Source organism: Pyrgilauda ruficollis, unplaced genomic scaffold (assembly GCF_017590135.1).
Source record: "Pyrgilauda ruficollis isolate IOZ18807 unplaced genomic scaffold, ASM1759013v1 scaffold23, whole genome shotgun sequence".
In the NCBI taxonomy this organism is placed as follows: Eukaryota; Metazoa; Chordata; class Aves; order Passeriformes; family Passeridae; genus Pyrgilauda; species Pyrgilauda ruficollis.
This window is the reverse complement of record NW_024522539.1, coordinates 11829366-11852929: the sequence shown is the minus strand read 5'-3', so window position 1 is coordinate 11852929 and position 23564 is coordinate 11829366. Positions and strand designations below refer to the sequence as shown.

General features: G+C 35.1%; 1 protein-coding gene across 1 annotated transcript in view; it reads left to right on the top strand.

Annotated features, from left to right (window-relative positions):
- The window catches only part of WDR72 (WD repeat domain 72), a 91187-nt gene that overhangs the window by 33364 nt on the left and 34259 nt on the right, over nt 1–23564 (top strand). The window contains exons 14-17 of the mRNA XM_041469159.1: nt 9770–10590; nt 13416–13507; nt 14970–15052; nt 19629–19740. Coding sequence (XP_041325093.1) covers nt 9770–10590; nt 13416–13507; nt 14970–15052; nt 19629–19740 — 1108 coding nt within the window. The remainder of the gene's footprint in view (nt 1–9769; nt 10591–13415; nt 13508–14969; nt 15053–19628; nt 19741–23564) is intronic.

The window sequence follows — 23564 nt, the reverse complement described above, 5'->3', positions numbered from 1 at the left end:
TGGAGCTGGGCACACTTTGAGTTTTCCTATCTTGCATTTTACCTTTACTACTTTTGTAGTCTAATAGGTGTGACTTGCTCTGTAGATCAGCCTAATTGATTTTCCTTCCAAGTGCTCTGCCTAATTCTAAAATAAATCACGTGATCTTTGTTTTAACATTTATACTTTCATGTTGTTCAATGGTGTTCTTCAAATTCTTCACTATTAATGATAGTGACATGGTGGAATCTTTACAGTTCTGATAATTACCTTTTCTATTCTAAACATTAATTCCCTGTCCTCTTATAGTTCAATTAGTATTATTTTAGTGAAGAAAAATACTAGCAAGAATTCAGAGTGAATTCAGTGTGAGACTGTTTGCTAGGTTTCCTCCTCGCACATCTATTTTAAAATAAAGGCAGTGACTTTTTCAGAAGCGCATCAACATCTTACATGCAACTTAGAAACGGGAATTGCAGCAAACAAACCTTATGCTGCAAAAGAAAGTCTTGTTATCTGCTAGCTTCCTTCTGATAGCTAATTGAAACTCTCATCTCATTTATAGAGCAGAAATAAAATCCTTGGCTAACCTGTGGTTTGATTTCAAACAAACAAAGCAACAGCAGTGGTTATACATCTGTTGTCTTGATATATTTTTTTGTATATTAATACTCTAATTTATTCCAGTAGTCAGGTTTGGTTCTTGCAATACTTATGGGAAAGGATGAATTATGTGAGCAGACACCTGAGATGTTTGTTTCCAAAACTTGTTGTTTTGGAAGCCTCTGCAGTAAGACTGAACAGCTTGCAAGGAAAGAACAGTATGAAATCTATGGGTACAGAAACTTAGCTGCCATCCTGATGCATCTCAGAATGCTAAAGGATGTGAAGAAAGTCCAGCTTGCCTATTTTTAAAATCTCAAGAATGGCACTTTCTAGAATACACAGGATTTTTTGGGTTTTGGTTCTTTGTCTTTAGTAGAAAGTCACTTACTTATGAATTGATCTAGAACTTTTAAGTAGGTAAATTTTCTGGGTTTGACTCTTATAATTCAAGATGGGAAATGCACTCAGAACAGCCCAGGGAAAATGTTGTTTCAGTTGGAGTCAGCACTCAGACATATATTGCTAACTCAATTTTTATATGCATCACTCCTTCTTAGGACAAAGCAATATTCTCAAACTCCTGCAAAGGTCCTGTTGGCAGTATCTCAGTGTTCAGCATTATATCTCACAGATATTAGGATGTTCATTCATCCAGTAAATGGTTCAATAGGATAATTCCTAAATCTTGAGCCAGCAGTCTGTGGCTTTGGATTGCTGTAGCATTTCTTGTCCAGTTGATATAGAAAACTTTGGAGATGTTCCATCTTTTTTTCTAAAGTGCTGAGTAAGGATGGAAATTTTTCACTACCACACAGCACTGAGCTGTAAATATTTCTGAAGATATGGTTAGGAAATTTACTTGTACATTCAAAATAATTAATATATTAAGGTGTAGGACTAGTATTTGAATATTGAGTGTATAAATAATACTTAATTTTAAACACCATCTTATTCCTTCTTTCTACCTAAACTTTTCACAGAGACTGTCCGTGTCAGAAATGGATGTTAGAGATGAGTGGATTTACAGTTCACTTTTATATTCTTTCTATGATAAAATTATTAGACAAAGTTTTGTCAAAAGTGTTGTGTTTAGAATTGCCTGATAATGTGCCCAGACAGCCAGAGATATGAATTCCAGAGCAAAGCAAAAGTTGTCTGTAAAAAATTCATACGTTTCTTCAAATATTGTTCTGAAAAAGAAAGGATAGACTTGTTTCCTAGTGTTGAAAATTTGTGAAAGATATTCAGGATATTAATTTTACTTGCCTGTTATTCTTTGATATCTTTTAAAGATTTGTCTCCAGAATGCCTTTTATGTATACTCTTTAATTAAATCCAATAGAAAAGTCTAAGATGAGTGTTACGGGGACAGAGAGAGTGTTAACTTGAAAACAAAATATGCGGAACATTAAATTTTCATACCAGACCTCCACACTGAGCAATTCAATAGACGTGTTAGCAATTCTTCCTGAACAATTGCAATTTTTGTGCCCAACAGATCCATCTGGACTACAATCTGCCTGACAGTGGCCTTCCATACATGATAAAAAGAGGGTTTATTCAGTTGCTTAGACTATTCATCACACAGCTTGAGTCTGAAGACTCCTTGGCTTAATTACTTACATTGTGCCACAGATGCATCAGCAGTGATGCTACAGTTGCTGTTCAGAGTGCTATGAGGATAGTAAAGCCTTCCACTGGGACTTAACAAAAGAAAAAGGCAAGATTACAGTGTTGGGACGAAGGAGGGTGACTCTACTTATGTTGCAATTAAGTTGATAGAGAAACACTGGTGCGAACTCAAAAAATACTGTAGCCTTTTCTTCATGGGAGGTGGATTCTTAGGAGGATCTGGGCATCCTCAATAATACAACCAGAGTTGTAAGGAATAGCATAATAAAAGTAATGCAAGGCAAGTTCAAAACAGCTTGTTTATACTAGTTCATATAAGAAAATTCATCATGGATTGACACATTTGTTCAAGTCTGCATTGTCCAAATGATGAAGTCTCAGGTCAGGCATAAATTGCACGCGAAAGCAAACTGGGGCACTACTACTGACTCCAGGCTTTTTACAGATAGTCCTTTATATGTGAGTACTGAGCTATAAAAGGGTAAATGAATAAGAAGAAAGTTCTGAATGTCCCCATCAAAGGATCCTCTGTCCTATGACTAGGTGAGGTGTCTGAAGGTAAGGAATATGAATGACCTTGGGATAGTGACACCGTAACTGTGATGCTTACCCTGTGCAAGAGGCTGGCATTGCTTTCTGGCAGGTAGGCTGGCCTCTTCGTACACTTTGGGAGACCATTGATACTCTTAGTGACAAACTCTTCACATGCTCCCTAAAATTGAAGCTCGGGAGGAGGGCAGGGTTAGACAAGGGTGTGATATGTGGACTGCTGATAAGAGCTAATATTGGATTAGGAAGTGCATATGGTTTTTATGTGGAGATGAAAGTGTAGCCAATAATTTGCATCCTTTCTTCCTCAGCGGGTTATTTTAAGAGATGGTGTATGGTGTATGTTTAAGTGCTATTTCAATTATATACCTGCTGCTTGTAACTATTTTTGAATAAATGCATCTTTTCACATATCCTAGATTGCTTGTCCTTTCAGCAGAGCAAGAAAATAAGATCACTGTGTATTTGCAAAAAGGTTATGAACTCAAGAAGCAGTTTTGCTGATAGGATTTACCTGAAATAAGACATCATTCAATGCTTAGATTATTTTTAAGTTGCAAATACCTAAATGGGATTGAAAGACCATATTTCTATCTAATTGTTAACAGTTCTTCAATCATGACCTTGAGAATTTGAGGTTTCTTTTAGGGAAAACTTGGACACCCATTTCACATTTCTCTTTCTTACATTTCTTAAAGCCCTTGCTTTTTAAATTATTGCATCAAAATTCTAGTCATAAAATAGATGAGTGGTGTTCACTCTGTTCCACTGAATGATGTTTGATCGTGTGCTATATGCTGTGCTGTCATGGGAAAAGGTTATACTAGCTTTTCTTCTTATTTTTTAGTGATCAAAGTAAATTAGGATTCCTGAATTTGGAAGTGACTTAATGCTATGTAGATACATAAGTTACACCAAACTTTTGATTTTATATGTAGAAGAGACATCCAAAAGATCCAATTTCCCAGTAGATAAAGAGGTGTTCCATTCGTGGCATAGGTTTAAGATGTGCTATTTGAAATCTGAGGTTTTTGTGGAACTTGCTAACTATATTTTATGCTCATAAACCAGTTTGAAGCCCCAAACACCATTTCATTTATCTTTATATTCTAAGCATTATAGAGTCTGCAAAAGTGTCCATCTGTTCAGCTGAGATTGCTTCAAACAGTGAGTGGTCAGAGAGACGTAGCTGCTAAAGGTCAAAGGTGCCTCTTGACCCTGTGATTCTTGCCAAAGCAATTGGAGCGTAGGACTGATACACAGTTAGATACAGCTTGCTAACGTGAGCTCCACTTTAATTGGTAATGATGGCAAGAATACACAGTAAAGTCATTGCTGAAAGAAAACAAAAAGTATCCAATATAGTAATTTATTACCAGTCAGTGGGTTTCGCGCACTGGGTTGTTTTACCCCTGCAGTGGTCAGAGAAAGCAAAAAGGTACTCTAACACTTAACTGAAAATGGATGCCCTGCTGCTATCAGAGATGCATGGTGGTCAAACGATTGCCTGTGCCATTAGCTTGGTAATGTTTTCTCTATTGTAAACTCAGCTCCCCATGTTCTTCCTGTGCATCAGCTGCAGATTGAAGGCTTTCTCGTTTGTCTTCTATTTGTGCTGCCAATCATCAAGCTGCTGTTCACCAAGCACATTTCAAGGAGGCAATTTTTTTTTTACTCCTATCGACTACCATCTCTAGCAACTGAGGGCTCAGAGGATTTAGAAATAAATGTAATGCTTTAATTTATACTGTGCCAGCCATTTTGTGTGTTGTTTATGTATTTGTTTGCTGTGACAATTCAAGAGACGGTTACAAGTTTCTTATTTTGCAAAACCATGTATGAGATAGATTTATGTTTTCGGGACACATTTGCAGGTACTCTCTCTTATGCTACTATTTTCATTAAAAAGGTTGAAGAGAAAAATATTTTGCAAGAAAAGATGATTTTGAACCTATTCAGTAGTTAAAGGTAGATGAAAAATGCAAACCAAAATCCAACAAAAGCTAACACAGGTGTTCTTTCCCACCAGCAAGAATAAAACAATGTAGAATAAAATAGAGCTGTCATTGGCAGTATAATTTAATGTATAAGACCCTTAGGTGTGGTAATCATGCTTCAGTTAACAGTTCTTCAATCTCCACAAAGTGCAAATGTAACAGGAGGGTAGGAGTACCTAAATAGCTTTTACAAGCAGATGTGTGATGTACTTATTTTTTGTGAGCCTAGAGCCAGATCAGTGATGAGATGTGATTCTGAGAAGTTATGACCTCTGAACTTCTGTTGACAATCAAGTGACTGACCTGATCAAGACAGAAAATTCTCACCCATCAACAAATTTGTTTGACAAATTCTACTACACTCCTCTTTCATTTCTGTAGCAGGTTCTCCACAATTTAGTTTTTTAAAAGCAAAATGTGTATTGTTAATTACAAAAACTATTATTAACTTCATTGAAATAAGCATATTGATATTATCAGACATCATTGTCATATTTCAAAAATTGTCATGTCAAAAAACTTCCTAGAGCCTATAAGATATGGCGGTTTTGATGATTCAGTATTGGGTATTGATTAAAAAATCTTGTTTGAAAATATATCATACAATTGGATATTCACAGAGTATCTTCACAGAGCAAACAGTAGGGTGCTGGTATTTTAATGATTGTTTGCATTAATTTATTAACAGTAAGTTTGTTTAATAAGGAAACAATTACTCTCTAAAAGTCCATCAGGTAAGACTTATTCTTTTATCATGTCATTCAGTGAGCTGTTGTATCTGTATTAAAAGGCAATGGCCTATTTGCTGTCAAAATATAAAGGTACATATCTTAAAAAACCTCCAAACTCTCAAGCAAATCAGAAATAGAAAATTCCTAACCTCAAGAAAAATAAAACAGCACTGCACCTTCTATGAATGAAACAACCTTTCAGTCTCTGGCATAATTTCACATAAGCTCCACACATCTCTCCAGTCTCCCCCTGCCTAATCTACCTAAAAATTCCCATTGAAGTTGTTCAGCTTTGTCTAATATTTTCCTAAGCCTTTGCAGGCGGCAAGCAATGGATAAAAGAGGGGATTGAACCTGTTCAGTGTTAATGAATCAAAATATGTTATTTCAAAGGGGAAAGCTCAAAGGAACAAAATTAGACCCCTTAAATATTACATAATTTAAAAAACTTATTCATGAGCTATCAACAGGATAGCTCCCACTTAGAGTTTGTACATCATGATTCATTCTGCAGGCACTGGGAACTTTGGGACCAATTTTCTGCCACTTTTATCCTGTTATGTTTTGGGATAAAGTGAGAGTGCAATGAATAAAGAAGGCCATAAGTCTAGAAGAAAAGTCACATTTAATACTTCAGGACTTGCTTGGCATAGGATTGGGTACTACTTGTGCTTTGTGAACTGTGCAACTTCTATTCAGTGGTATCACAGCAGTGTCTAAGTATATTTTGAATGCTGGTGCTGGTATTTTGCTTTCTAAAATTTTTGTCTTGTGATTTTTTGCCCCTTTATTTCCTTTATGTAAAATGAACGTCAAGATCATTCCTGTCAAATCTGGTTTTAGTACAAAACCCACAATAGAGTGCTTCTTGTAAAGAAAGCAGATACGTGGAGAAAGTGCATACCTATAAGGAGCTGAAAAAGTATGGGAATCCCTGTCAGCTAATGGAAGTGTATATTTTAAGTGGAATACCATTCCCAGAACAAGGTGGATCCCAGTGGAAAAAGGCCTTTAGAGATGAGAAGGCAGCTAGGTAAAATAACACTTGAATTGTACTTGCCATGAAATTTTTATGTGATATGTCTGTCCTAAATCTGTTGAAGATAATGGCATGTATTGATGCAGTTGGGGGCCACAGTAAGTACAGCCCCCTGCTGCCCCCTTCCCATAGTCACAGGAAAATTTTCCTTGGGTGTTAAGAATAAGTAAAGGGGAAAAGATGTAGAGGAATAGGGTTGTAACTTGTAGAGCAGTGATGAATTGCATGCCAAAAAACTGGAACAGGCTTCTGAGAGATGTGTACAATGCCCCAAGCCAGTGAGTGTTTAAGGGGCATTTGGAGAGCCTAGTTGGACTAAATGATCCTTGTAGTTCCCTTTCAACTGAAATAGTTTATTCTAGCTCTTGTCTGATCCTGGCTCAAACATCTTCAGTGGCAAGCTGGAGAGATGTTAGGGGATATTGGCCATGCATGGAAAATAGCTTGGCTTTTCAAAGCCTCCCTGAATCTTGCTCTTTCCTGAATATAGAAAGCATTTTCTGCTGTGGGTCAGTGATGTACAAGAGTTTCAGAAGTCTTAGGATATAATATTAGTCTGTAGTCAGACTTTTTGCTTCTTTAAAACTAACAGTAGGATGTCAAAGATAAACTTTAAAACTAGAAATGGTTAAACTAGAAAAGGAAGGTACAATATATAATGTAAATATCTATTAATCTGTTTTTCAATACTCAACAAAAGCAGTTTCCAGCTCTCTAGTTTGTAGTTAGTTTTGAGTGTCTTTCCATTCTCTGTAATCTTCTACTACAGAGAATAACTTGCCCATAGATCCTAAATGGCATTTTATGTCTAAAGCTTTGGATGTCCACCTTCTTTCATTGGAATGAAATGCCTGTTGCAGAGAGCTAAGATAACTTGGCAGACAGTTTTAGGATCAATGTCAATAAGCTTTCATATTGCCAATAGAACATGAATGTTTATTGTGACTTCACGTGTAGTAGCATCACCAGATGTCTCAATGGATTGGCATTGTCACTATGTTTTCCTTTGTTTGGATGCTGATTTCACTAAAGGTTTCTAAATGTTAATCAAGCAAATATAAGTATAGAAAGAGAAAATGATAGGCTAAATAATAATGATTTCAATTAATGTCAAAGCTAGCCTGTGAATTCCAGTATTTGCATTCCATGGGGTTCTCCCTATCTATTAGGAAACATCATAATTAAAGATTAAAATAATCTTAGTATTTAAATACAATGCTTTTTGGTTTTTTTTTTTTTGTTGTTGTTTTTTTTTTGGTTTTTTTTTTTTTTTTTTTTTTTTTGTTTTTTTGTTTTTTTTTTTTTTTTTAAGGAAAGGGATAAAAAAACCTGAACAAGCAATTATAATCTCTTACTTATGACTCCCTATGGAGATCTTTAAATGAGATTATGTATTTAGAGTACATTCTCATCTGGTTGGGAGCATCATTCCCTAAATAACAGAAAACCAAATTGTATTACTGCCCAAAACTAAATAGTCACGTCATAGAGTTTTTGCAGTCAATTTTTTGCTCATGTTATTTGTACTAAAATATTAACAATTTTAAAATAGCTAATCCTATAAAATAATAGTTTGTAATGTAAAAGGAGTTAGGTAAGGTGGTCATGAGAAAGATGAGGTAAACAACATTGCATTCCAGCAAGAGCTGGTTGCTGCTCTGTTTACTAACACTTGATGGTTTATTTTGAGATTTAACTATGTTCAACAGAAAGTCCTTTGCATTAGTGGAATGCTTCAAATTGTCAAAAGAAAATTAAAACTAAGAAAGGGCTGGAAAATTCTGTATCATTTGTGATATAGAAGCTGGCATGATGGTTTGCAAAAGTATTACTGACATGAAAAGTTGCTTCTTGATGTGTCTTTCTGCTTGTGAAGGTGAAATAGGCTGAGCATGGTGCTGAGTGCATAAGTTTGTTCAGGACAATAAAAACATACCAGTCGTAAATGCTTAAAGGAAAGGGCAGAAGTGTCAACAAGGAATTCATATTCCCTCTCTTCTGGTGTTTCCCTGAAGGTAAAACACACTTCTTTGGTAGGTGCTGCAGGATTATGACACAAGATGTTGTGTCACTGTGTGAACTCATCAGGTCATTTTCAAAGACATCCTGCCCACTGGAGTTTGTCACAGCATAGTGTCCACCCGGTGCCAAGGGCACTGGTAAAAGAAAAGATGTAAAATTTTCTTCTTAATGACAAGTTCTCATGTAAATAATGAAACTGCAAGGCTAAAATGGAGTAATTTTTTCTTTTTATTGGTGAACATGATTTTGAGCATTTCCTTATGTTCAGCTGACTGTTCATCATCATTCAGTTACTTCTACAGTTTAACATGTGATTCTGAAGCTGAGAGCAACTGCAGCTCCTCTCAAATCTTCTGGTTTCAAAAAATATGTTCTTTGTTCATTTATTAGCAACACAATTAGCTATGTGTATTTATTATGTTAGTATGTAGAATTGAAATTATGCTTTATAAATGGCCATTACTGTGAATGGGCTTCAGAGCTGGGGAGAAAAGTATGGAGAATTCTAGTAAAGATGCAGGTAGGAAAATGGGGTGGCACAAGATAGTCAGATGTTCACAAACATTGTAGTAGCCTTTTTCTCTTAATTATTTTCAGCTAAGGTAATTAATTGTGTGTGTGGAGATTTATTTACCTAGGTTCCTTATTGTTCTTGCTTTGTGACTTCTCTCAAAAGGAGGTAGTTTTGCATGCTTTGAAATAGCAAAAGGTGTAGTCTTTATCCCCTACAAATCCCCTATATTTATAAATGCCTCCTATATAGCAAATTGTAAAAAGGCATACAGACACATATACACATTCAGGGTTTGCAAGAGTCTTGCAGCATTGTAGCATTTGCTTCTCTAGCTTTATTTTGAAAAAACAAAGGTTTTATGCTTTAAAATTTTCCAGAAATCCTTTTAACTTGAAATGAGACTTAGCAGAAGAAAATACCAGCCTAGATTTTTTTTGCAAAGATACATGCTACTATCTGCAGTATGGCTGTGTAATTGAAGGAGCCTGTTTTATAGTATTTACCCACTGATGTCTCTGTGTATCTCAAGCTACTTGGAAGCAAATGTGTTTTACTTAACCAAAACTGAATAAATATAATTTAATTAAATGTAACAGAGTTAATAGATTTTCTGTATTCCATAGGCAATTCTATGCTTATATCTTGAAAATTACAAAGAACTGTTAGATTTTTGTTTAGACATTCAATATTTTTCTTTCAGTTGACTGATACCAGCTGCATCCAACAGCCCTTTACTATTTTACCGGCTAAGACAAAATGGAACAGTGCAAACTTTCACATTCTCTTATTTGACCTGGAAAAACTTGAGGAACTCCTCTCATCTCAACTCAATGGATTAAAGTCATCAAAATCATTCCACAACCAATACACTCTAGAAAGAGCTAAAAGTACTTCTGAGAAAAGGGCACTGACATTAAAAAGAAATAAAACTGCTGCCTTTGTACCTCAAGTAGATGGGCAGGAAGAGACTGTTTATTCAGACCAAGTTCACAGGGATAATAATCCAGCTAGGCCTATGGAAGAAGGTGGTGGCATAAAAAGATGGAAAAAAATGAAGAGTTCAAGAAAGATCAGAATGCAGAAAGAATCAGGAAACATCGATATGAACATTGCAACCGATACAGCTAAACTGCTTTTGTCATGTCTTCTACCATGGGGTGTAGATAAAGAAATAGACAATCTCTGTGTAAGACACCTGAACATCTTGAGGCTTCAGTGTCCTGTTTCTTTTGGACTTGTGTCAGATGAAAGCCACCTCTCACTGATGTTGCCAGGATGGAAATGCACTGACTGTGGTGGGCTAGGTGAACATGGAGTTTTCAATTTGTTTTCAAAAAGAGTCCTTGATTTATCAAACAAATACCTTGTTGCAACTCAAGGACAATTTGGAAAGAAGGATGGACCTGAGAATAATGATTATGGAACAAGGGACTTGGAAACATTATTTTTCTTATTTAGCAGAATAGCATTAATCAACAGGATAATTAACACACCTTCAGCAGTTACGGATGAAATTGAAAGGTAAGAACTTCATTATGAGCGGATTGTATTTTCTTATGTCTCTACATCCAAACCCAATTCCTCCAAGTCACACTAATGCACTTGGTTATACTTTTCTGTCCCAAAAACACACAAAAATGAAGCATGCCTTAAAATAAAACACCAAGCCAATATCTTGATTTCAAAGAACAAGTCACAGCAGAGTAATCTCTAAACATAAATCATTGAATTGGTATTATTCCTACCCCAAACCTTACCTCTGAAAGGCTTGTTAGGTAACACACAGTGTCACATACCTTTTGGGAAGAGGATCTTCAACAAGTATGTCTCCATACTTTGAGCTTCTGCACTCCTTCTGTAGGACTCTGAGATTAGCTCAGTTGTTTAGAGCATAGTGCTAATATCACTGAGGTTGTGGGTCCAGTCCCTGTATAGGCCATTCGCTCAAGAGGTGGACTTGATAGTCGTTCTGGGTCCCTTACAGCTAAGAATAGTCTGAGTCTTCCTTTGTAGTCATGAAAAATGAAACAAACTTTTCTTACATATATACTTCTTAAATGGAGCTTATGTTCTTTCTGTAGAGTTTTTCACATGTTCTTTGAAGAAAAGGAGATGGGGATATAATTGTCTTTACATTTTTCTGTTTAGCAGATGAGAACAGATGCAAGATTTTTTTCATAAGACCAAGAACTTGACTTATCCAGCTTCACACCCAGTTTTTCCAGAGATCACTCTTTTCCTTGCAGTTCAAACTAAGTAGAATAATGAGGTCTCTTTAGGCACAGTGAGATGCGCATTAAGCACATTTGTGCTGTTTAAACTTCCACTCCCTATAAGCAATATACTTTCTTTGCCGTGGAACCCTTGACTTCACAGATAAATAAAACATAAGAGAGAAGAATAGTCTGCCCTAGTTATACTATCTGAAGTACAATGCCTCCAGTAATGATGGCAGCTCCTGGGAATGAATGCCTCATCAGCCCTTATGTTGTGAGAACCATCTCAAGTAGCATTTATGTTACTCAAAGCAAATTTATTGACTAAATGCTTTTTCAGCATTAAAGGAAAAATAACATGCTCAACATTATTTGACCAAGCCAAATAGAGCATGCTAATCAGGCAACGGATATTGCCCATGAATTTTTTGTTGTTTGGCAAACATAGTGTTGGTCTGTATTTAGTTTTTTAGGGACAATTAACTTCAGTGTTGGTGATGCTATGGCCCCAAGGCAAGAAGAGGGGACAGAAAATATTGATCTTGCAGCAAATATCTGCATCTCCCACAAAGCTCTAGGCACTCAGCCTCTCTCAAGACATGTGCACCATCCTGCAGGACAAATGCACATTTCTCGTTTACTTTTGCTGCTAATTGTGTTGCCTATTGGTCCATATTCAATAAAAACTCTTACATGAATACTTGTTTCAGGATTCCAGCTTGAACAGGAATTCCTTTCCATACAAAAAAAGTACTTTATGCTTGCCTTTTGGAAAGACATTGTGTAATTGAAATTAATGAGCATACCAAAATCAAACATTTTTTCCCAGACATGTGCATCCTGGCTTTGAGACATATATCCTGTAAAATTATAGATATTAAAGTTGCTGCAAGGAAAAATAAAGCCTCCCCCCTCCACCACCTCCCCTCTGAACTATACTATATACTTTTAAGTTTTCTCTAGGATACGTAAAGATATAAACCCTACCATCTTTAACAAATGTTATTTTGGTGATTTTTCCTCCAAAAAGTACAGTATGCAGCCAAACCTCTTTGGATGGTTGCTTTATCTAAAACTGCAGTATGCTCAAGGGAAAAGAAACCTACATACTGAATTCAAATTCACCACAATATTTGCAGAAGCAGTTAGTAGGACAGCTCTCACAGCTTGCATGGGTTCTGGTGTTTGTCTATCTGTTGGTTTTTTGCAACTTGACACAGACTGTGAAAATAAAGGAACCTGCAGCAAAATGTGTCAGATCATTAAAGTGGGACAGAGAGAGGAATAAGCTGGGAAGAAAATATCTTCAACAAATTTGTTTCCTCCTGCTTTTTAACATTTGTGCCTCGAACTTACAGCTCTCAAGCTGCAAGCTTTCAGCGTTGTTTGGTATGCAAAGTCTTTTGAAATGGCATGACTCACTGTTCATTTGTAGTGAATTTGAAAGACAAATATATTATTTTAAAAATGATACATAAATGTAGTTTTTTCAGGGCACTATAGAGATTTTTGTAAGAGAAATAGTTCTAAATTGTGCAAGGGTTTTGAGTGTTTTTTTTTTTTACTTTCTCTGCCATCCATATCTATTGTTTTCAAGGGTTAGGTTGCTGAGTTAGTGACTCAGAAAGAGCAAGCATATGTACACATTAGTCTCTTAAATTGTAGCCATCCACTGAAGTCCCAAATATTGTAATGATACTCTAAATTATTTACCACTGAGGAAATAAAAGGGAAACCTATTAAAAAAGGCTTTTAGTTTCCCTTGAACTTTTGTCCTGTGTATTAGGAAAAAACCCAAACAAATTCTTTTGTGAAAATGGTATTTTGATTCAGTTCTTTACATATAAATTTGTTTCTTTATTTCAAAATAAAGCTTCACATTTGGCTCAAAGTTTATTAGGCTTAAGTTCCTGCATTTGGATGGGACTTTTCAGTGTTGTATATTTATGAATGTTTCAATCCCAAGTTATAGACAAAAGAATGCAAGTGACTTCTGAGGAGAGACTTAATTGGGGTTGATAGTGATTGATATCAGAGTACCTACTGTAAAAAAACCCCAACTCTACCTTAATACATAAGATTTCTCGTATGTGTGTTCAGGTTTTGTTTAATAGTTTCATGTTCTTTAAGCCCACAGAAACCAGAATCTGTACATGACAAATGGCGAAATGTAGAAGACATAACACTTTCATGCCCCAATTTTTATGCACAATTACCAAGCAGTAAGTATGTGAATTGGCAGTATTAACTTTTAAGTGTTCTGGTTTTGCATGCTTTTTGTTGCTAAAATATGGAATTGAATTTCAATAATGATAAAAAAATGTTGCTCTTTATGCTGTCCAGTCTGTGATCAGAGAAACTGAATTACTCTGTTTCTTTTGTGAATATCATGAAAAATGTGTAAACAAAGTGTTAACTGGAATCAATGATATTTTTCCTGTTATGACAAGATGTTTAGTTGAGTTTCTAAAGACACTTTCCAGCAATCAGAAAAACAGCAATGTAATAAGACAAACACTGCCCTCACCCCCTTCCCCCATCTCCCTCATCACCATTACGTGCCCACCCAATAATATATACAGCCCTCCAAGCAAACTGTTGCCTTAGTAATACAAGAGCCATCCTGACTGTTCAATAATGCCTTTAGACTTCTGGCTCAGGGCAGAATAAAGTAATCTGTTCCTGTTAATGTCCCACAGGCCATCGCTCGTCAATCTTGGCTTTGCAAGCCAGCCTTGGTTTGTTTGCAGATTGTAACTAACCAAAGAACATTTAAATAAAAACCTAAACAGAATATGGACATTTTCAGTACATATTACCTGAAAAATATAGTGTTCTTCTTACAGAATAAGCCATGTCTAGACGGAAAACACAAATTCTTTTACATCAAATCTTGATGCTGTGCTGTGTAAGTAAACCTTAATATCCCCATCAAAAATTAGCTACCTTTTCTTCTCTGAGTCTAATATGTGCCACAACTGTAGAACTTGCAATGACAGCAGAAATGTCCATTGGAAAAAAGAGATGGAACATAAAATCAAGTGACCATAGAAAACAAGTAGAGGAAACACGTGGAAATGGTGACTAAAATGTTCATGAGCATAAAAATAGATTTACTGAGTGACCTAAAAATTCTAAGGTAATCTAACTCATATGCCATATCTCCTAGTTCATACAGTTGTTCAGATTTACAAATTAAAATCTGATCTGAAACTTGCAGATAGCAGAGATTCTAGGAACAACCTGTTCTTTAGCATCAAGGACAGACTGGACAGCAGGACAGGGAATGCATAGTTAAGTAATCCAAAACACAGAAAGTATTCTTAATATATTTAGAAAGTTGTGATGAAAGAATGCTACATGGGATATCAATTCCTTGTTTTAAAAAAACCAAAAAAAAAAACCCCCAAAACCAACCAAACGAAGAAAAAAAAAAAAAAAAACCAGAAATAAACCGCCCAAAAACCCAACACTAATTGAATTTGGGATGAGAATAAATGTTAAAGTAATAGACTGTCTGAACACCTTGTGCTTATTGTATTGGATGAAAGCATGTTCTAAGAAATTACATTTTTCCAGATCTTTTCAAGTATGTTGCTGAAAATTCAAAAATGTTAAAATATTTTTCTGTTTGTGTGCTTCTCTATATATTGTCAGTTCATAAACTATCTGTGTGTTTTTCAGGTAAGAGTAGATATCATTCCCCAGACTTTGGGAGCATTTCATTGCTGAAACTCATTTGTTGTTGGAATGACCAATCTGTAAAGGTAGAAAATATCCTGTGTCAATTGTAGCAATTTTATCCTTAAGTGCCATTTGCTGTAATTTAGTATTTGGAATCTGCAATTTGACCTAATAGTTATAATTTATGGGGAAATTATCACATAAGACATGCCATTGAGGTCTGTGGAAAGCAGATTAGTATTATAGTATGAAGTATGCCTTAAAGTAAATGTTTAGATGCGACAAAGTAATTCTCCTACTAATCTTTCATCTAAGTGCTCTTATTCATAGCATTTATTTAAGGAATGAGTTATTTTTTTCTCTAGCAACCACATGTAACTTACATCAAAAATGCCATTTTTGGCTCCAGGAAAACAAAAGGCCGAAGGACAGTGTCCTTTATTAATGTATTATTATAAAAGTAACTGAAAATGCCTTAGGGAAGAGCAAAAATCCTGAGTCTTTAATTATTACAAGAGTCTTTAAGAACAACTTGCAAGTCATGTAATTATGGGTACTTCAGGTCAGATGATGCTCATCCCCATTATTAGTGAAGAATCTGAAGTCTTGAGAGATAAATAATTTTTGAGGGTTGACAGGCAGCAGTGAAACAATCTAAGCAGTCAAATCTAGAGACCATTTTTCATTTTGGAAATATGCATTTAAATAAAGCTGTGTTGTTGTTTGAGTGAGTTAATATTCAGGGATACAAAACTCAAGATGTTATACTCTGACAACAATGGATTTCATTCCAGAAAGGGGAAATACCTGTTACAAATCTAGTTTATGATATTACTTTTGAAATTGCATGCAACTCTCTGCTACTTCAAATGCAAAGCATATTTTCCAGAGCTGAGTTTTGCAGGGGTGCTTCAGTAATAGTCCCCTATTCTGTTAGACAAAAATAGTTTCTGCAAATATTCACATTCAATTGATTCCAACATTTCATCTTGAGCTTATCAGTTGTTTATTATATTCCTACTGTCTGCACATCTTCCATATTACTTCTGAATTCTTTTTCATTCCCCTTTCTCTTACAATAAGTGTTCTTTCCTTTCCTTTTCAAACCTCAATAACTGCAGTTGTCATGTGGAATGCATAAAATCTCTTACTGACCTGGTCAGCCACTGGAACTCTTCAGTGAGTAGTTAATATATTTATGAAGTTGTGTTTGTAGCATAACTGATTATGTGAGATCTAGGTATTTATATTTTTGAATGCATTTAGCAACTGATCAGTTGCACAATGATACTGGTCTCATCTAGCACGGGAGGTTAGTGTGCTGAAAGATAAGGTATGGAATAAGCTGCCTCACACTTTTTCACCTGAAAAGACTTTAAATGTAAGACTCTGAAATTGTCAAGCACTGCAAATATCATGCTCTCAATGCTTCTCAAATTTTAACATTACTCAGCTACAGCATTGTAGCTGCACTAAGCTTTGATAACCAACTTAGCAGCACAGATTTTAGATTGCTTGCCACCAAAGTGCTATAAAACTTTTAAGATTAAAAAAAAAATGTTGTCAGTAGGTATGATATTTAGTGACCAGTGATTTATATGAAATTATAGTTTTTTGTTGACAATAAGATGGTTTTGTTAAAACTTTATTTGTGCAATCACAGTTTATTGCCCAATTTATTAATTCTGAGCAGCCTGATTAAGCACTCATGTGCATTTACCAAAAACATCACTATTTAGGCTGTTTTTAAAAACTTTTTTCTATTGTGATCTTCCGTGAAGGATACTGACTCCCAGACATGACCCAACGGAGTTACCAATTATTGGTTCCTCTTCTCCTTACAGCACTGTAACAGATTCTGTGCAAACAAAGAAACTGAAAAAACCTGCTGCTAATTTTTTATTTAGGGTCTACTGACTCATTGAAGTTGAAGGCTGTAGGGAGGTAATTTTTTGAATCAAATTTTAAAAATGTATATGTTTTTAAAATATTTTTTAGTATTTTCTTTCCCCCAGATGATTTGAAAGGAAAGGTCATCATCTGTTTTGTTGTTCTTTCAGATAAAATATAGCCATTCCTTGCCACAGGAATGGCATGTGTGCTCATGTTTCCAGATAGGTATATGAAGAAAAATATATAGTTCAGTAGAAGTATCTGGACAACTGTTCTGACAATTACTGTGCAGAATTAGAGCGAAGCAGACTGGGTCATTCAAGTTGATGTTTTAATGTGTATTTTTGCCCCATGATGTGACTCTGTTATGGAGGCACCTGGGAGGCAGTTTCTGCAAGGCTCACACCTGTAGAGGTTATGGCCTGAGCAATAACCAGGAGTGATATCTATTGACTTCTCTCCTTAAACACACTCATCAGAAAGAGAATAGTAATCCTTGCAAGTAATTGATAAAGTGTAGAAAGGAAAGCCAAGATAATTTAGTATGGATGTAACAGTACAACTTATCTCAACTTTCGTTCACTTGTCTTTTTGAATTATTCTGTGTTATTGCTGCTTCAGAGTCAAACAATTATCTTTCACTTTTAATATCAGTATTTATAGGTTGACATATGCTATTTATACTTCCTCAGTCAAAGAAGCAGCATCATTTGTCACATTTAACAATCCAAACTAAAAAACACATTGTGTTTTCAACGGCAATTGCAATTATGGGGAGAAAAATGAAAGCATATGTAGTCAATAAGGTAGCTAATTTATATCTAGAAGGACACTAAAGATTAAGTGGAAGTGATCAGAGAAAATGAAAGGTACTCATATAGGTTTGTTACATGTTAGAAAGAGGAAAAAGTACTGGAGATGGTTAAACTTGGTGATAAGGGTAAATGAGGTATATAAATTTTGGAGTAAGATTCCATGAGAAGAAAAAACTAAACATGAGACCACACCAAGCACTGTGGAAATGCAGATACAGGCACAGACAAGTAACATGCAGAGACATCTACAGATGCCTCTACAATCACATCATGTTGTGCCATTTGTTACAGTTTTTTGCTTTAAGATGCTGCCTGGTATGCACAGCAGCGGTACAAGTAAAGAGCATCTGATCCAGATTAGTGACAGGCTCTTAGCAGATCTCTTTTGTGTACCTCTGTAAGAATTGTTTTGTCAAAAATTTTCCCAGGACAATGAAAATGTCTCCGTGTTTCTTTCTCTTTCTTAATTATTATAGATATATTGTAAGAGTCTGCTGCAAAGTCAGGATCTGTAATCCCCAAAGCTCAGGGCAGTATAGATGTGAGGAACTGGAAAATGACTTTGGTGTCCCCTGTAAAATAGAGTTCTATTACAACAAGATGAAGGTTTGTGCTATGTTGAATCACACAGGGCTGGGTTCACTTGCAGTGAACTTTTATGTTGTGGACCTGACTATGGTATATTTGTCTGCAATAAAGGATTTTGTCACAAAGGACACCCTCAGCCTTTGTTTCACTTAATGATTTGAATTTACAAGGGCAGTTATAGATATTTTTGAGGACAAGTAATTGATTAGTGAGTTGAGACTATCTCTCTTCCAGGCATTTTTAAGGATCCTGCATATCAACTTTTAGCCATATGAAACTTAAATAATTTTAATAGCTTTTTTATAATATAAGTAGCATATAAGCTTAAAATGTTTATAAAAACATATATTGAACTTAAAGTTTTTGTGTTCTATTTAAATTCATATTTAAGCTGAGGTTGAAACCTTAGATTCACCCCGTTTTTCAGGAAATTTCTTGTACTTGAGAATGAATAACTTCCCAAATGGGAAAAATTGTATTCCTTTTCTGAAGGAAATACCAAATGCAGAGAAGGTACATCATACTGAAATTTAGACTAAGAATTACAAAGGTTTGAGGTCTTTTGTCTAAGGTCTTCATGTGCTTTATGAGTGTCTTTACATCTTAAAATGTCCTTAGTTCTTATGGCACTCTTTTGCTAAAGAGAAGGAAAATATTAACTCTGTCAGACAGTCTCCACATTGCATTGTCCTAATGCCCACATGAGGTACATCAGCTACTGCAAGTGCCATTTACAGGCTGCTCACAACTCCAGTGGATGTTTCTTTTCCATAAGAGGGATTGGAGGAATGATATTTCTCTCTGTGTTAGACAAAAAATTTGGGGGTAGTATGTTTTAGCTAGAGGAATAGAGCATCACTACTAACAACAAAACATTATTTAATTTTATCAGAGAGATTAGATACCAGAAATTCTAAAACAGTCAAAACCAAGTCACCCCAAGACAACAAGGTCATTATTCAGTCTGTCATGCACTTTTGCACACATCAGAAAAAAAAAATGAACATACTTATTAGCTGTTATCACCTTGTTTTGCTATATTTTGTTAGTAATTGTTTATCCTTGAAATCAAGGAGGCAGTAGGTGACTGATTCTAGATTTGACATTAAAGAAAATGAATGTTTATTGGGAAGAAGTCCTGACGGATAACTTACACTATTTTATTGCTATCTAGCTAACCTTTTTTTTTTTTGTTGGTGTGCATGTAGAGACACAGGATTATCACTGTGTGAAAGACTTATTTTTCTAATGACATTGACCAGGACAGTCTCCAGATTTTGTTCAAGTTGGTTAAAATTGTCAAATACTTCGATAAATAATTGAGGTACTGATATAATCCAATAATAATTTTCATTTATGACAGATTGTTGAGGCAATGCAAGCAGTGCTGCTGGCAGAAGTTCAAAGGACTATTAATCCCTTGAGAAAGACAGCAATTTGCAGAGAGCCATTGGCCAGAGTAGAGAATGGAAATGGTAAGTTTTGGACACTCCGAAAGACTGAGAAGGGGGATTTGCAATACATTAAAAATAATAGAGTGGCTTGGGTTGGAAAGGACCTTAGAAATCATCCAGTTCCAACTGCCTGCCATGGGCAGGGACACCTTCCACTTGACCAGGATACTTAAGGCTTCATTCACTCTTGAACTCTCCCAAGGATGGGCCATCCAGAACTTCAGGCAACCTGCTCCAGTGCCTCACCACCTTCACAATAAAGAATTTCTTCCTTATGTTTAAGCTAAATCTATCCACTTTCACTTTAAATACATTGCCCCTTGTTCTATCACTACACAACCTTGTAAAACATCCCCCTCAGAAAAATTTCTTTTCTTTGTAAGTGGAAAATTTGTTGGTATATTATTTTAAAAGAACTTCCTCTAGAAATCAGAGCAAGCTGGGAGTAGAGTTCACAATACTTTATTTCTGTGTGAGACAAGCCAAATGTCCTGTTTCTAACTTTATCAGGCTAGGAGTTTTCTCATGTGATTGTCAAGGAGTTAAAGGGTTTTCACACTCTTGTCACCTCTGAATACTAAAGAAGAAAAGGTAAAGTTTTTTGATTGTATAATAGGCCTGGTATTTGCAAATAAAAGAAGCACTCTATTTGAAATAGAATCAATAAATCATATTGGAAAGAAGTTTTACAAATTTATCTTTCCAGTGACATCAGACCTTACACAGCACTAAAAATTAATTGCTTAAATTTTATAACTTCATAATGTAATACAGAATATTTTATTTTTCTTTTAGTAATAACCTCCATGCAAGGAGATATCAAATGCATTTTACAATTAGATAATTTCATTTTACAAGAAGCTTACTCTTTGCAACTTTACAATGGTGCTAATGTTTATGGTAAAAAAGATTGAACCTGAATTTATGTTATGAAGTTATACTGGGGTTTTTTTTTAGCCCATTAGCTGAGTCTTAAAATTAAGTGGCCTAAATTTTAGATCCAATCTTATTAGTGAGCCTTCACTTGGGAAACTAATTTATTATCTCATTGAGTGTGTGTGTCTGTCATGAAAATTTGTTACCAATATCCTTGTTCCGGCATACTGAAAATGATCAGTGATACTTGCTTCAGGCCACAATACAAAGAGGTGTCTCTATAATTTTGAAATGAAAAACACTTTCAGTGATTGTCATATATGAGTTTATACTTTGCTTACAATGAATATTGTTTGAAATAATTTTGTTTATGTGGTTTAGCTCAAGCTGCATTGTAACTAAAGAAGCTCCAGCTGTAAAGTTCATGTATGGACTTAATTTCCAATTTCCTGAACTTTCAGGGTGTATTTCAATGAAGTATTTTGACAGATTTGCAGCTAAAATGGAGCTAACTGAAAGTTGCAGATGCAGGTGTCTCCAAACATATTTAGCTCTTTGGGTTTATTTCAAAACTTTCTGTACTAGATGAAAAGAACATTCCTGTTACATAAAAAGTGCTGGTATGGTTCTAGTAGTCAATTGATGTTTAATTCTAATTAATTATCAGACAAGTTATGAATTCAGGGGAGTTACTTCCACTCTCTGAAAGGGGCATTATTTTTTGTATGTCTAGTAACAGATAGTTTTTACTATCATTTTGTTCTTAACCTAATTATTTGATGGTTATTCAAAAAACAACTAGAAAATTGCTTTGCTAGGAGAAAAATATGCATAAGCATTTGTACTGCCTATGACTTTTTCATACTCCATGATCTGAACTACATAAATACATACTGTAAAGAAGACTGGATGTCTTTACATATTTAGAATTTAATGTAGTCTGAAAGAGGCAGAAAACATACAGAATGATTGCAAAAGAGATTTTTCACTGTATTTAATATTATATTATATTTTTTTTGTTCTCATTTCCACTTATGTTTGTTGCATTATTTATCACAATATGTAAATAGCAGAAGTATTCTTGTTTTGGCTTGTAGGGTTTTGTCATATGTATTGTAAAACATGAGTTCATAGGAAACTGAACAAATAATTTTATGATTTCTAATATATGAAAGAATATAATTATTTGTGTCTTGTAACACATGATATGCAAATTATTAAAAACCCATGCAGGGGTAAGTCCACAACCAGTGTAATTGTTAAAACAAGTAGATATGTCTAGATTTAGTAATTTATCTAATAGGTATGTCATTTTATTAAATACTCTGTATTTATGGGCTGTACAGTAGTTGGCATCTTGTGCAATATCAAGGTAAAGGTTAAATATTGTTTTGGGTTTTTAAGTTATAGTTCAAGACTGAGTTTGTGCCCTCTGGTCCAAAGTAAAAGAATCTGACTCTTGGCTGCCATCATCATTGCACTGTATTGCATTGCATTTTTCTTTACTTGGAATTAATAGGTTAGATCTAGAGATATTTCATCTTATTTAACTCAATAAATTTCCACTGAAGTGAATAGAAGTTTGTTGGGTTTTTTTAATGCAAACTTTCAGAATTTTCCATTCAGTTTTAGTCTTTGAAGTTCATAGTACATGATATAATTGTGGCTTTTTTTTTTTTTTTCCCAGAAAGGTACTTATTCCTTTGAAGCTCCTGCACCCTTACTTCATGGTTAAGGGTGATCAAATGCAGAGAACAGCTTAACTTGATGAATAATTTAAAATGCCATATTTTTCTGTGGTTATATACAGACAGAATTGCTTACTCCAAACAAACAAAAACCACAGCAAAAGAAAAAACCCAAGTTACCAAACTCATATTCTTTCAGAAACCAAGATAAGGAATTTTTAAAACCCAAACTCTGCATGTAAAGCATGCCTGAGAAAGGGTTAACTCTGTTCTGTCCTAGTACATTCTTACATTGTTGCTAAAGGGAATTATAAATGCAAACAGCTGCAATTTCTTTATGTTAATGTCAGAGATAATGATTTTGGACCTGTTCCAAACATATTGATAGCAATCTTACTATCAATTTCTGCAGGATTTTCTTCAGTTCTTCAGAGAACCTTAGGTTTTCCCTAATTTTTTTGACACTTATCATAATTCTGAAAAAGTATATTAGACTTTATTGTTGTGTAGAAAAGGCAAGAAGGGATAATCTCAGATTAGTAGTACCATTTAACAGGTTGTCAATGTGGTGTTGTTTTCCACTCGTATGTGTCACAGGTGGTGATTTTCAGGTCTTGAAAATTAATTTATTCACTTTTATATCCACATAGCATAAAGCTAAGAGGAACTATGCTGGCATTCATTTTTCATTTGTAGTGTTTGATCTTATGACATACATACCTAATCCATACCAAGTCACGTGCAGAACTTCTTTGATCAGAGGAAGTGTGGGGATAATACCATTGTTGTCATTCCCTAGCCCACTGATTGGACACAAAGAAATTGGATATTCCCTCCTGGAGTAGATCTGAACCTGCATCTTGCTCAGTGGCAACTCATTGCTTATCCTCAGGGCATTCAGCAATGAGCCATGTACAGAATTTTTTTCCCTTTTTTTTTGTGAGAATATCAAAATATTTGCATGTTTAAGAGCTAGAAAGGAGATTCTCTCACCTCCAGGTGCATTTTGTGTGTAGGGCTGCAATCTCCCAATAGCTACTGCACTGAAGGAGTTTCCCATGTGCCATCCTTTGATGTCTGTTACTTCTAATGCATAGGGAGCCAAAAATTTCTTATCTGGAATGGCATTACAGCATTCCAGTTCTTCTGGAATTGCGTGCCTCAGGTTTTTGTGAAATTTGAGGAACTGGATTTATTTACCATTTAAGAGAATTGTGGGGGATAAGTGTTTAAGAATTTAATACTCAGATAATAAATTGAGGAAATGATGCATGTAATATT